The 14,774-nt window shown below is 43.9% G+C and overlaps 1 protein-coding gene across 4 annotated transcripts in view; it reads left to right on the top strand.

Annotated features, from left to right (window-relative positions):
• Positions 1-14,774, top strand: part of LOC137431730 (negative elongation factor B-like) — a 98,214-nt gene that overhangs the window by 38,371 nt on the left and 45,069 nt on the right. For all 4 annotated transcript variants that reach the window (XM_068123370.2, XM_068123369.2, XM_078782407.1 and 1 more), the window contains exon 2: positions 13,188-13,324. In XM_068123370.2, coding sequence (XP_067979471.2) covers positions 13,220-13,324 — 105 coding nt within the window. In that variant the 5' untranslated portion in view covers positions 13,188-13,219. The remainder of the gene's footprint in view (positions 1-13,187; positions 13,325-14,774) is intronic.

The raw sequence follows: 14,774 nt of genomic DNA, 5'->3' as shown, positions 1-14,774 counted from the left end.
AATTTTTCATTTAACAGTTGGCATGTACAAAGGTTGAGCATTGTTCAGTTAGTCCAAGAGTTTTCTTCTTTTCTTGCCCCGCAAATCTCCTAGACCCATCAACTCGACGAGGTGCTTAGCCAGCGCCAATAATAATAAGAGGTCATGTTCTCACATGGAGGTTTATTCAGGTAACATAACTCGGTCCAAGGCCCAGCCGCAGGGAGACCACGCGCATGTGCAAAACCCCGGTGCACAGGGAGGATCAATCACAAACCACAACCACAAAAACAAAAACAACAATAATAATAACTAGAACTGCCACTTTTAACTGCTGGCAGTGATGACCGGTTTCCTCCGCCTCCCCGCTTTCACATTATTGTTTTCACACACACACACACACACACACACACACACACACACACACACACACACACACACACACCACACACCACACACCACACACTGACACACACTGACACACACTGACACACACTGACACACACAACCACACACACATCCACATCCACACACACACACACATCCCCACACATACACAAACATACACACATCCCCACACACATACACACAACCACATCCACATCCACATCCACATCCACATCCACACATCCCCACACATACACAAACATACACACATCCCCACACACATCCACATCCACATCCACATCCACACACACACATCCCCACACACACACATCCACACACACACACACACACACACACACACACACACACACACGCACGCACACGCACACACACAGACACATCCACACACACACAGGCTTACTTGGGGGTTCTCCATATAAAATGCGATAGTGTCATATATTCGTCAAGAATAGTTGGAATTTTGCCAAATTATTTTGGTAGAGTGTGAATATACCCTAGAGACTGGCAAATCAGGAATCAGAATTTAATTTTGAGGTTGAAACGAGGCCGTGAGGTCGCTCCATGCCTGAACGTCGTGTACAGTGTGTTAATTAATTATTTCCCCACTCTCGATCTGACGTAACTCAGTCAAACTCCATCCGATTTTCGCCGGGTTTGCGGTGGTCGAGTATTCAACTGCCTTAATGACTACCAAATCCGAAAGCCGAATTTAATTCCGAGTTGAAACGCGCCCGTGCGGGCCGCCTGCACGAATCGCGCAAAGTGAAAATTAAAGCAGGCCCTCGGCAAAAACGCGTTTTCTTCATTCAACGATAACTTAAAAACTACAAATCCCACAAACTTCCAACTTACCTTATTCTTCTCCTCGTGTTCTTATCTCTCGAAATCACCAAGGGTATGCGAAGCTCCGACGCAGGAAACCAATCAGTTACATGGCCTGAGAAGACAAGGTGTTGCATTTCTTCTTCTTCCAGCAATAATGACTTCTAGCTTCCAGACCGTACAACCATTCATGTTGAAAATTTAAACACTTATTCCCCTTGATGAGAGCTACATTACATTAAAATTTCAAGTCGATCAATGCTGCGGTTAAAGAGATAGAAGCTTATTAAGATTTTCGTTCAATTATTCATTGTGGCCAAACCATGTGACTTATCAAAACTTCTCAAGCAACGTTTTAACGTCCTCACATGGGGAACATTTGTGTAAAGTTTCCACTCAATATCTTTAAAAATTAGGGAGGAGGTAGGATTTTAAGTTTATGCTTAAAAACGTCATAACTCATAAATGATGCGACGTACGACATCATCATGCAGGAACTTTTTGTTCGTCATGGGAATGCGATTCTGCGTGCAAAGTTTGGGCTCGATTTGTTCAGCCGTTGCGGAGAAAAGGGGCTTTTATAGTCTAGTAGGAAGACTAGGTCCCCCTGCACCGGGCACCCCCCGGAGATATACTTCTAATCAGTGTTTCTAGATTGGAAAAAATGTGTAGAAAATGACTAGCTATGGCCCCAAGCTGAAAAAATGTCCCACATACCATTTTTATGCAAATTACTGCTGCCATTATCAAAAAAACGATTTTTGACATATCTCAGCCAATATTGCAGATAATTGAAAAATGAAGGTGTCTAGACCCATGTTTTGAAGGGCATAGATCATGATAGAACTATTCATAACATGATTACATGTGTCTATGGTATACTAGTATGCTAATTAGTGCTTTATTTACAAAATAATCACAGTTTTACGAAATAATAGACTCATATTAAGGTCCGTCTACACAGACGTTAACACAAAGTTTTATTTTTCTAAATATTACAACTGTCAAAATAGTCCTAGCACTCAATGTGACCACTCTTCTCTTGCTTGTTTTAGATAAACATCATTAGCATTAGTGATTCTACACTGAGTCAGTCATCATCATTTTCATCGAAATCGTCAGAGTCAAACTCTTCTTCTCCTTCCTCTTCCTCCTCCTCTTTGTGCTCTCCTGTGTTCAGAAGATCCACCAGTGAGGTTGGTAGGATGGGACCACTGGACCACATTGGTTTCAACAGTCCTTCATCAGTCCTTATCCATCCTTGCTCCTCATAAGGTTTTGGCTTTTCGATGATAGGTTGATCGGCTCTTTTGTACAATGCTACGCGGTGGTTCACACGCTGGATGTGCGGCTTCAGGGCAGACTGGCATGGAGGAAGGCGAGCCAGATCAACCTTGGACTTGGATGTGAGGGTCTTGTCCTCTCCCACCATTTTTCGTAGCAGCTTGGCACGGACAATGTCCACTGATGACTCGCGACTCTGGCCGTACATCACACAGGTGAATTTTTCTAACTGCCTCTCCACCTCAGGGTTGGCATCCCAGTTGTCACCCAGTTCACCGAATGCCCTGTGAAACCTGGGATTCTTCTCCAGCTTTTTCAAGGGCCCGACTTTTCCCTTCCCTTTGAAGGCACTGGTGCAGTCTTCTCCGCTGAACACATAGTACCCCAGGAGAGTGGCACAGTAGTCCTCTCCCAGGGATTCTGCCAGCTCAGAGACGTTGACAAGTTGGCGATGCTTCCCTGACCCTGTATCCAGGTACACCGTCAGCTGGAGGTTGTTGGTCTTCACAGAGTGGAGGAGCATGAAGACAAGATGGCAGTGGGTAATGAACGACATCCAGAAGGCAGCTGTCTTCCCCAGGTGGCCCTTGCGCACCTTTTCCTCAAAGGCATGGTACTTTTTGATGAGGAGTAGAGTTGAGGGGTCTTTGAGGGCTTCATCGAGGTGCTCTCGGTTGCAAGACTGGGTCATTCTGAGAAGCACAGCAGGGTCAGAGATCATGATGTTCTCCTCCTCAGTGAATCTCTCCATCAACAGCCTCTCCATTGCCTCACACACTGTTTTGAGGCAAAAGAGGGACTTTGCGTAGGCCTTTCCACTGAGAACACCTTTGAGAGATCCACTTGTTACTAGTTGTGCCTCAAAGAGAATCTCTGCATATCCAGAACCACGCATCTTGTGTCCAGTGAGCATCCCGATGTAGTTCATGGATGTGTGGAAGGGTCCAATCGTTACTACATGACTAGCAAATTCATTTGGCCAGCGCCAGATGATGGGAAGGGCTTTCATGCAGACACCCAGATCAAATGTATTCAGGACCCATCTCTGACCCACCTCAGCAGTTGCTGCCTCGGAACGCTTCAGTAGCTCACGAACAACTGCGTTGTCTGTGATCGGTTGGTGGATAGGCGTGCAGTAGTCGACTGTTGATTTGCTGGGTGGGGGAGAACCAGTTGCAGAGGTGAAACCCCCTAGCACAGGCTGCAGGCCACAGCTTCCGATGTATCTGATGAAGAGCCAGATGTAGTACTCTTGCATCGTAGTGGCATAGACTGTGTCATTCTCTGCTGGCGGTGTGAATGATGAGCCTTCAGGGAACTTCGGGCCAACGCGAGTAAAGTGCAAGGGTGGGAGAGTTTTTGGTGTGTCGACCTTCAGGCTACGCTGTTGTGACCTATTGATGGTAGGTAGCATTCGGTCCTTGCTGCTCTCGAACCCGGGCTTGACCTCCTGCACCATGATTCCTCCAGCACTGTTTACAATGTTGCTGCCGTGCACACTGGTAGTGGTTTTATTCAAGTTGTCCCACTCACAGTGGAATACAAGGTTGCCCTCTCCTGTCACAATTTGTGGTGTACGATAAGTTGAGACTTCATCCAGGACCTTGGCGAGAGCAGTTTCCAACTCCAAGGCGAAATCGTAGCTCTCAGAGTGTCCAAGCCTGTGTAGTATTGTGGTGAGCTGTTTGCTTCGGAACAGGTGCCTTACAGTCACACAGAGGAGAATGTGCTTTGGTAACTTCCATTTTCCATCTGACACTGCACGGCACAGATCTTGTCCAATGGAGAAGACCAGACGCTTCACCTTTTCTGTCTCGATGCCCTCCTTGCCAGTCATTAGCACGCTGAGAAAGCGGACAAGGTCTGGAGGTAGGATGTCTTCAGGATTGAGCTCCATGTCTTCAGCTGTTGGTGGCCATGGTTGGTCTTTACACTCTCTGAAAGCCTGTAGAATACCCTGGCGAAGTTGGAGGGCAACATTTTGGTTCTTGTTTGTGCTTCCGAGTGTGAATGCTCGTGCGAGAGCATTGGAAACTGTTATGTTTGAGCTGTGCACAAGCCAGAAAGAAATGACATCACATTTGTCATGATCAACCTTCGTGAAGTGGATATGCTCCTTGATTGGGTCATTCTGTAGGCGTTTCAGTAGTTTCTCTGACCGATAATTTGAGTTCTCATATCCATTCAGTTTCAGTTCCTCGACATAGAGCAAGCGCAAGGAAGAAAGCTGTAGAACTTTATTCTGCTGGATGACCTGGGTTTGAATGTGTTCCAGTACTGAGTTGAATGCCTTTTCATGGGCGGCTGACATGCAAGCCTGCTCCTTTGGTGCTTCGGCTCTGTGAATCGCACGCTCATAGTTGTAGAATGCTGTGCGGAAAGCTTTAAAACATGACGGATGGTGTTTGGCCTCACATGCAAAGAGGTCTTTGTTTTTCACCTTTCGATGGAGTCGATAGAGACCCATTTTCTCAGCCCGTGTTTCGATTTGCTCCCATGCATTTTCTTTGTTTTTAAAGGATGGGAAGGTTGTAGGCCTCTCAGTATTGCGATGAGCATCTTTGGTCTCAACTTTCTCACAAAATATACACTCTGGCGGGAAGATGGGTTCAGCAGAACCTCCTGGTTTACGAGGAGAGTGATGCCATGATGAGGTTGATGGCCCTGGTTCTGTATCATCTCCCAGACGATGAAAGTGGCGGACAAAGTGCTTATAACACTTGCTGTGATATCCTACTCTTTCTAGGTCATCAGGAAGAGTTGCCGGGATCTGATCACATACTGATTGCATACGACATGGGGAGTCATGCGGTTGGTTGAGACGTCTATCCCGGATCTTTTGAAGCAGTTGCAGTTTTTCTGAAGCAGATCCTTTAATTTTACGGAGGGGCGTGAAATCCCCATGATCAGACATGGATGGTACATGAAGGATGCATGTAGGAGGAGAGCTTTGGGCTGCAGGTTCTACACTCCGTTTTCTTTTGGGCATGCTTGCTGTCGATGTCTACCATCACTGTTAAATGACAAATAAGAAATCACGAATGATGTTAAAAGTGCCTGTGAAAGGAGGCTCTGAGTTTTCAGTGAGGTAACAGAGGTTCTGAGTCATGTTCTACACTAGGGTACTTTTTAGCTGACTAAACCATGTTTAGTGGCATCAAAAGTGCTAATAGCTAAAACATCTAAATTCTTCCACACTAACGTTAGCTATCTAGGCCAATGAAACATTGTGCTAAGTTACTGTAGCTAGCTCAGCTGTCGTGCCTCTTTCTGGTTCAATTCATATACAGAAGTCAACAGATATGTCTCATGTTTGGCATTAACAAAAGTTTAAGTTACACCGACATTAGGAACATACTGTACATAGATGAGGCTAGCTTTAACGTTAGCTAACATGGTGCTAGCTGGCTCAGCTGTTATTCTGCCTGTTTATGATTTCATGCAGAAACTGAAGTCAAGAGTGTGAGTAACATTATAGTTAGCATCTTACCTGGCGAGATTGGAGGATGAATACCAAGAACAACACACAGATGGAATGGAAGACTGAACTTTCAACTGAGGTATTCAATAACATCAACGTTACCAATTGATACGAGCGCGCGACATTACCAATTGATACGAGCGCGCGAGCGCGCATGTTACATGGATGGAAATGTAAAATGGCAGCTATAGCAGCACTAATTTGGATCTCTAGTCTGTCATTTCTGCACTGTGATTGGATAACATAAAAAAATATGTTTGGGAGTTAACAGCAGGAGTTGGTAGATTTTACGTGGGCTGGGTGAGAAACCTTTAAATAAGCAAGTGAAAATCTCTCGCAATACAAAGTCAATGGTGGGAAGAAAAGTTGAGTGGTACCAATGTTACTGCCAATGTCCCGCCCCTATGCAAGACTCAGGAGCATCTTGTTGACATTTAACCTTGAAAATACCTGGGTTTAGACCCCTTATGTACCATGTTAAGTTATCTGCAGTATTAACGTATCCTTATCATTTGTAAAACTGATTATTTTGTAATTACAGCATTAATATGCATACTAGTATACCATAGACACATGTAATCATGTTATGAATAGTTCTATCATGATCTATGCCCTTCAAAACATGGGTCTAGACACCTTCATTTTTCAATTATCTGCAATATTGGCTGAGATATGTCAAAAATCGTTTTTTTGATAATGGCAGCAGTAATTTGCATAAAAATGGTATGTGGGACATTTTTTCAGCTTGGGGCCATAGCTAGTCATTTTCTACACATTTTTTCCAATCTAGAAACACTGATTAGAAGTATATCTCCGGGGGGTGCAGGGGGACCTAGTCTTCCTACTAGACTATTAGTGTTTTTCACGAAAAACAATATGGAGCGCCGAACCCTGCGACATATGACATCGGAATTTTTTTGAACCTAAATTTTTAAAAACTAAGGTTATGTAAAAAAAAAAAAAAAAATCATATTCGTGGGAGCAAGGGATCTATTGGTCGAATTCTAACCTCGTAACGTTAGCACTTTTAATATCCTATATAAACACATTTTTTGGTCCCATTGCAGAGTTCTTTAGAATGAGCCATGACTCCATTTTTTCCATTGAGCCATTTCGGAGATATAGAGGGGCAAAGTTGAAGGTGTTTTCCAAGATGGTGCCCATACCACGTGACCTATGCCGTCATAATTAGCAGTAAAAAATTATACGTGCCTAGCCGATCACTTGGTGAAAATGTCGTGTCAAATGGACCAACGGTTGATGAGAATGAATGAATGAATGATCGTTTTAAGGCCATTTTCCCCGCTAGAGCGGGGGTTAGCCAATTATTTGTTGTCAAGGTTGATGAGAACATTAATTTTTTCGTTTTTCGGAGGTGAAAAGTTTTCGGAGGTGAAAAATAGGGGTGGAAGAATAATAATAATAAAAATCTTAGGAAAAATAATAGGTATTCCTCTGCATTTCATCCAGCATTTTGAAGAAAACATTTTAAAGTAAGTATTTTAAATTAAGTATTTTAAAGTAAGCGAAGTACATAAATGGGGCAAGACTATGTTGTGAGAGGGACTACAAACACTTGTAACTAAGACTGAGTGGAATAAAACCGACAACATTAAAATAGTCTTGGTCCTTCGCTTGACTCCATGAGCCAATCCTCACTCCGCTGCCTCACCAGAGGGTGGCGTGAACAGCCCGACCTTGAAGGTGAAGAAGCAGTCTCCTTCGGACTGGCCGGTTCAGCAGCAGAGACGCCACCAGTGGGGATATCTGGTGGTCTGGCAATAGCTTCTGGTGGTGTGGGTGGACAGCATCACCAAATCCGATAGGGCAGGACCCACTGCATCCAAAGAGGCTTCCTGTGAGATGGACTCTTGCATGGGCACGGAAGAGCCTGGCGTGTCCTGTGGGAGATGGTAAGGTGAGGACGGCTCACAATCAGGCTCAAGACACTGAAGTTACATTCCGGCCTCGAACTGGGTGTACGGGGGCCTGGCCCATTAATGTTGACCCAACAGGATAGCAGTCACATGCTCGAACTTCATAGGCTTTGCTACAAAGCTGAGAACAGGTAACTCTCCCGAGTTGACACCATCTATTGTCAGGAGAGAACCATGTCACCAAATACTTGGTACGAGCTTTGCATTTGTCTCTGTCACCTTTGAGGAAGACGAGGTCACCAACGTCAAAGCGGATGGTGGCAGTAGTAGAGTGGTCATGAAACTTCGACCGAGTGCTTGGGGCATGGTTCTCCTTCCTGCTCATTTTGTTTTTGAAAATGAACTATCTATCTGATATCGGTAATTGAGGGATCAATATATGGTTGAACCCCCAAAAAATTGATACAAAAGGTTTTTCAATGGATTCTGGTACCATTGGGCATGCTAAATAACATACTAAAAATCTAGTAACATCTGACTTCCGGAAAGGGGTCATTTTCAAAATGGCGTCCAAGATGGCCGCCGGGAGCTTAAAATGGCCATATCTCAATTATTATTCAACCTAGAAAGGTGGTTTTGGTGCCTAACCCTAGGTTTTAGGGCCCAAGGAATCCAATTGAATCAATAAAATTACCATCAGTTAATTATTTATTGACAAGTCCAAGATGGCATCCCAAGGTGACATCCTGATCCACTAAAATGGCTCTGTCGAATAGTAGTCAACCTAGAGAGATTTTTTCAGTGTGTATACCTGGGTTTAAGGCACCCAGGAAATCATCAAAATTACTTAAATAAGCACAAAGTAATCAGGTATTCCAGTAAGCCAGGTTTACCAGCCCATTAGGCATTTGTTGTCTTATATGGGTCAGCTTGATATCAACCACCCAGACATATTCAGAAAATTCGAAAAGGGTTTTCATGTTATCCGTCGCAGCAGCCAGTTATGGGCAGGCCTCAGTTCAGATATTGTCATTGAGCAGACGTTGATGAGGTCGTTGAAGACCACTGGAGGTCTGACACGCGGAAGCGGAATGTCTGAAGAGCAGAGAGCCCTTTGGACCATGTCAAGCCCCATAACATCAGAGTACAATATCGCAATGCAGGAGTTCACAAACCTGTCATACACGACATCTGAACAGCACAAGGATTTGACGGAGTCAAGGATGAAAAGGGACGCTGCTGACCTGGAGGAGATCAGTTCAAAACTTGGAGGATGCTCACCTTTCTCGCCAGACTCTTCATTAAGGAACATTGTCACTGGTGTTGTGGCTCAGGAAGGTGTGAATGTGCATGAATATGAGTCTGTTGGATGCAAAATCATGCACAAAATGATTGGACAGTATGCATTCACATTCTCATTCAGTAGAAAGGATAAAGCCAGAACCCTTGGACAAACATCAGCTATAAAGGTCGCTCCTGATTGAACCATTGATTCTGCACTTCTTTTTCAACGTTTCCTGGTAGTCTCCCAAACTGGAGAGCTATCATTGCAGGAGGTTATGAGTTATGAGCTCAGTCCTTTCCCTCCTGCCCTCTTTGAAGCCAGAAACGTCTTCCGAAAGGCTGATAAGCCACAACTAGCTCACACGATCTGTGATCATGCAAGTGATGCCATCCTAGATTCTGTACCAGAAACGGAGATCCACGTCCTTGATGGAGGTTCACTCATTCACAGAATACCATGGAAGAGTGGAGAAAGCTATGGTGAAATAGCGCAGTCGTATGCTGACTTCACCATCCAGCATTATGGTTCAGCTACGACCATTGTCTTTGATGGCTATGAGGAAGGGCCGTCCATTAAAGACAACACGCATCAGAGAAGAGGACACAATATTCATCCCATTGTCAGCTTCACTGCTGAGACAAAGTTCTCAGGCAAGAAGGAGGAGGTCCTGTCAAGAGATATCAATAAACAGAGACTGATCGGGATGATAAGTGATGAACTGAGAGAAAGGTATTGCACTGTAGTCAATGCACCTGGAGATGCTGACGTAGATATAGTAAAGGCTGCAGTGGAGGCATCTCTTCTACACACCACTACACTGATTGGAGAAGATACTGATCTCCTTGTCTTACTCCTTTACTATGCGCAGGGAGACAGTAAGAGCCTTTATTTCAGATCAGACAAGTCCAAAGCTGATGGCAGTTTTAAAGTGTATGACATCAACCGTCTAAAAGAAATCCTCGGACATGACATGTGTTCTCAGTTGATATTCATCCATGCCATGACTGGTTGTGACACGACTTCTCGGATTTTTGGTGTTGGCAAAAAGACTGCTTTCCAGAAGCTTGTAAAAGGAGACCCTGTCCTTCGGTCTTGTGCCAACACATTCACCATCCCAAACCAGACCACAGAGGTGATCGATGACCTTGGATGCTGAGTAATGGCTATCCTCTTTGGTGGCAAGTGCAAAGATTCCCTTGCAACAATGCGATATAACACCTTCAGCAAGAAGGTTGTCTCTGCTTCGTCTTTTGTAACACCCGAACGTCTGCCCCTAACTGAATCTGCTACCAAAATTCACTGTCGTAGAGCGTACTACCAGATCATGGTGTGGATGGGAAAAGAAGAGGGTATGGATACCATGAAATGGGGGTGGAGCCTGCAGGATAATCAGTTTGTCCCACTTATGTCAAGAATGAACGCTGCTCCAGACAGTCTCTTGAAGGTCATTCATTGTAACTGCTCCACTGCCTGCAAGACACTCCGCTGCTCTTGTAGACGATATGGACTACCATGAACTACTGCCTGTGGACCGTGCCAACTTGAAGAATGTGACAATCCACATAAGTTTCTTCCAGAGGAGTCGGAGGATGATGATGAATAGCGATTAACTGTATAAGACAACAAATGCCTAATGGGCTGGTAAACCTGGCTTACTGGATTACCTGATTACTTTGTGCTTATTTAAGTAATTTTGATGATTTCCTGGGTGCCTTAACCCTAGGTATACACACTGAAAAAATCTCTCTAGGTTGACTACTATTAGACAGAGCCATTTTAGTGGATCAGGATGTCACCTTGGGATGCCATCTTGGACTTGTCAATAAATAATTAACTGATGGTAATTTTATTGATTCACTTGGATTCCTTGGGCCCTAAAACCTAGGGTTAGACACCAAAACCACCTTTCTAGGTTGAATAATAATTGAGATATGGCCATTTTAAGCTCCCGGCGGCCATCTTGGACGCCATTTTGAAAATGACCCCTTTCCGGAAGTCAGATGTTACTAGATTTTTAGTATGTTATTTAGCATGCCCAATGGTACCAGAATCCATTGAAAAACCTTTTGTATCAATTTTTTTGGGGTTAGGTGAGTTTTTTTTCGTATATTGACCCTACCATAACCGCTCGCCAGTGAGTTGGTCCCGTTGTGTCCAGACCTCTCTAGCAGAGAGTCCATCTCTGTGTATATGTTGATTCATGTTGCCTATAGCTAAGGCTAAAGTAACTTCTGATATAGGCCCACCCTCTGGGGACAAGCGTAAGCATTCCAGGCCTAACTCTCCAATTGCTCGTTCAGCCACCGGATTTTTATTACGATTTCTGGTTTGGCCGACTTGTGAATGGATGCCATGCCTCTTTAATTTGGAGTCATTAACAAAGGCAACGAATCTGGGTGTGGGATCAACCCGTATGGTGATGGGGCTATTTCCCAGTGGGCGTAGCTCTGCACACGTTGTGAGGATAGCATTGCTTAAAATATCGTGTCTTTCACCTTCAATAAGCCTCATCCATGTGTGGGAGGATAAGATCTCTTGGAGGACAAATATATGCTGGCGATGCCTGCGCATTACATCTGTGGCATATGGTGCCTGGACAACAGTGGGTGACTCAGTGGATGACTGGGGATGTGGATGCACAGGCAGATACTTTATTGACTGGCACTGGTGACATGACAAGGAGACAGTATCGGTGACCCAGTCGATGTCTAGGTCAAAAAAGTACCTGTTGAAGGCACGCTCAATATGTTGACTTGATGGGTGGTTGAACCTGATGTGCAAAGCAGTCAGCAGCCTATCAACCACTGAGCAGGGGATCACGATCCGTTCACGAAAGGGCTGGATCCGTTCACGAAAGGGCTGGAACGGCTGGTTGTCTCTGACAACCAGGAGACCATTATTGGCCAAAGTCACCACTCTGAGGTATCTCTTGATGTTCCCCACCTTTGTCAACCTTTTAGATGGGTGTGTACCTTGGGTTAGGTGAGAATGGGTGCGTCTGAAGTCAGGGCACTCCAGCTGAGTAGCATGCCAGGCAACACGGCCCGTAAACTTCATTCTAGCCGTACCATCCAGGACTTCACTTACAGAGACACCAGGCACAACGGAGGACTCCATTTCTTCAATAAACCTGCACACTTATCAGCTTGCGTCAAGGCACACCTGAGGTTTGTAACTCCCAAAATCAGATGGCAAGTTGGCGATACCATCAATATGCCTAACATGCACATGTAACGGCTGGTAGTGGAGAGGAATTAAGTTACTCTGGAACTGGCTGAGAACTCGCCACGCATAGGTTTGCTGGAAGCTTGGACACAGGGACGACTGTCCGTCAGTACTTGGGCACTGTGGTGAGACTGGACGATGAACAGCGCAGAGTGTCGCATGGCTGCCCCAATACACAGTGCCTCTACTCCGCAAGGCAGCCATGTAACCTGGTGTTTACGGAGTTTAGCATTAAAGAGCCCCGCTAAGAGCAAGTCACCATTCCTGTGCTCATCCATTGTAGCTGCAATGCCTTTGTTCTTGACAGACCCATCGGTGACAATCCACATTGAATCATCAGGTCGAGGTATCGTGATTGTCTTGCGGTTTTCAAGAGAATTCTGGGCAGCCCTGAAGGCACGAAGTAACTCATCCGACCACACTATCCTCTCGCTGGATGTTTTGCAGGCAGTAGCTAGCAAGCCAGCATAGCCACGTAGGACTCGGCTGAGTACTTTGTATACTCCCACAAATGATCGCAACGCCCGAACAGTCAAGGGGAGCTCCACTACGGACAAGCTAGCAACCTTGTGGGGGTTTCAGTCAAATGCCAGGCCTGGTCAATCTATTCGTGAAAGACTTGGACCAATATACTTTCTGTGACCGACACCACAATAAGGTGGGATTATTAGGGCCCGTTAAAGAAGTGGTTGTAGTAGAGACATGATGCTGTATCGTATTGTGCAGGACTGTACCTTATAATGGCGTGTGGAGTTTGATGTGAATAGAGTTTTTATTTTGGTAGCAAATAAATAAATGATATTTCTCATGTCTTGCATGAAAACAGTATTTTACAGATATAGGTGAGGCAGCTGTGCCATGGCCGCAGTGGGGATGGATGAGCTTGGGATTTCTGGAGGGGAGGACCTCAGAGAGACCCTTACCAACTGCACGGACCCGCTTAAAGCAATCGAACAGTTCCAGGTATGCTGTAGTTTCTTTGACACTTGCTCCAAATGTTTGTTTTTTTTTGTTTTTTTTTGTTTTTTTTAAAGAATATGTGCTTTATTTAAGCAACAGTTGTCACTTGGTACTTTCAAAATGAGTAATAATTAATTATTATTCAAAATGAATTATTGATATTGACTTGACTCGCCAGAGGAGAAGGTATTGCATTTGAGTCCGTTTGTCACTTGTGAAAATCGAAGATTTTTCAAGTATATTGGTTGGTCTTATGCGTTATTGATTGGCAAAAAAAAAAAAATTTTTTTGCAAGTATGTTGATCAAGGAGTGCTCCGGTTTGTGTGTTTGTGTGTTTGTGTGTTTGTGTGTTTGTGTGTTTGTCTGTCCGCTCACTTATGCTTGCCTACAGGTCACAATTTATAACCGATCTTCATGAAACTTCACCAAATGGTAGAGTTTGTGGTCCGACAAAGTCCTATATGTATTTGAGGTCAAAAGGTCAAAAGGTCAACATAGGCCAAAGGTCAACCACTTTTTCGAATTTCTAAAATACTCAATTTTCATCTGATTGACTTGAAAATTGAAGAGGATTTACATATCGGCTAACTGAATTCAACCACCAACTATTTCTGAGATCAGCATAGGCCAAAAAGTCAATATAGGCCAAAGGTCAACAACAATATCAAATTTCTCAAATCCTCATTTTTCATCCGATTGACTTGGAATTTGAATGGGATTTTCATATCAGCAAACTGAATTCAACCACCAACTATTTTTGAGATCAGCATAGGCGAAAAGGTCAACATAGGCCAAAAGTCAACCACTTTTTTCAAATTTCTAAAATCCTCAATTTTCATCCAATTGATTTAAAATTTGAATACGATTTACATATCAGCTAACTGAATTCAACCACCAACTATCTTGCAGATCAACATAGGACAAAAGGTCAACATATGCCAAAAGGTCAACCACTTTTTTTCAAATATCTAAAACCTCAATTTTCATCCGATTGACTTGAGGTTTTAAGAGGATTTGCATATATGATCACTGAATTCAACCACCAACTATTTTTGAGGTCAACATAAGCCAAAATGTCAATATAGGCCAAAATGTCAACATAGGCCAAAGGGTCAACAGGCCAAATTTCTAAAATCCTCAATTTTTATCCAATTAACTTGAAATTTTAAGAGGTTTTGCATATCTGGTCACTGAATTCAATCAAGTATTTTTGAGGTCCACATAGGCCAAAGGTTAACAAAGGCCAAGTTTCCAAAATCCTCAATTTTCATCCAATTAACTTGAAATTTGAAGAGAATTTACATTTCTGGTCACTGAATTCAACCACCAAGTATTTTTTTAGGTCAACATAGGCCAAAAGGTCAACATAGGCCAAATTTCTAAGATTCTCAATTTTCATCTGATTGATATATTGGTTGGTTGCGTTATTCTCTCTGTCTGTTTATATGTCAA

This window comes from Myxine glutinosa, chromosome 7, assembly GCF_964187855.1.
Source record: "Myxine glutinosa chromosome 7, kmMyxGlut1.1, whole genome shotgun sequence".
Taxonomy (NCBI): domain Eukaryota; kingdom Metazoa; phylum Chordata; class Myxini; order Myxiniformes; family Myxinidae; genus Myxine; species Myxine glutinosa.
Note: the sequence above shows the minus strand (reverse complement) of the source record. Positions and strands in the feature narration are given on the sequence as shown.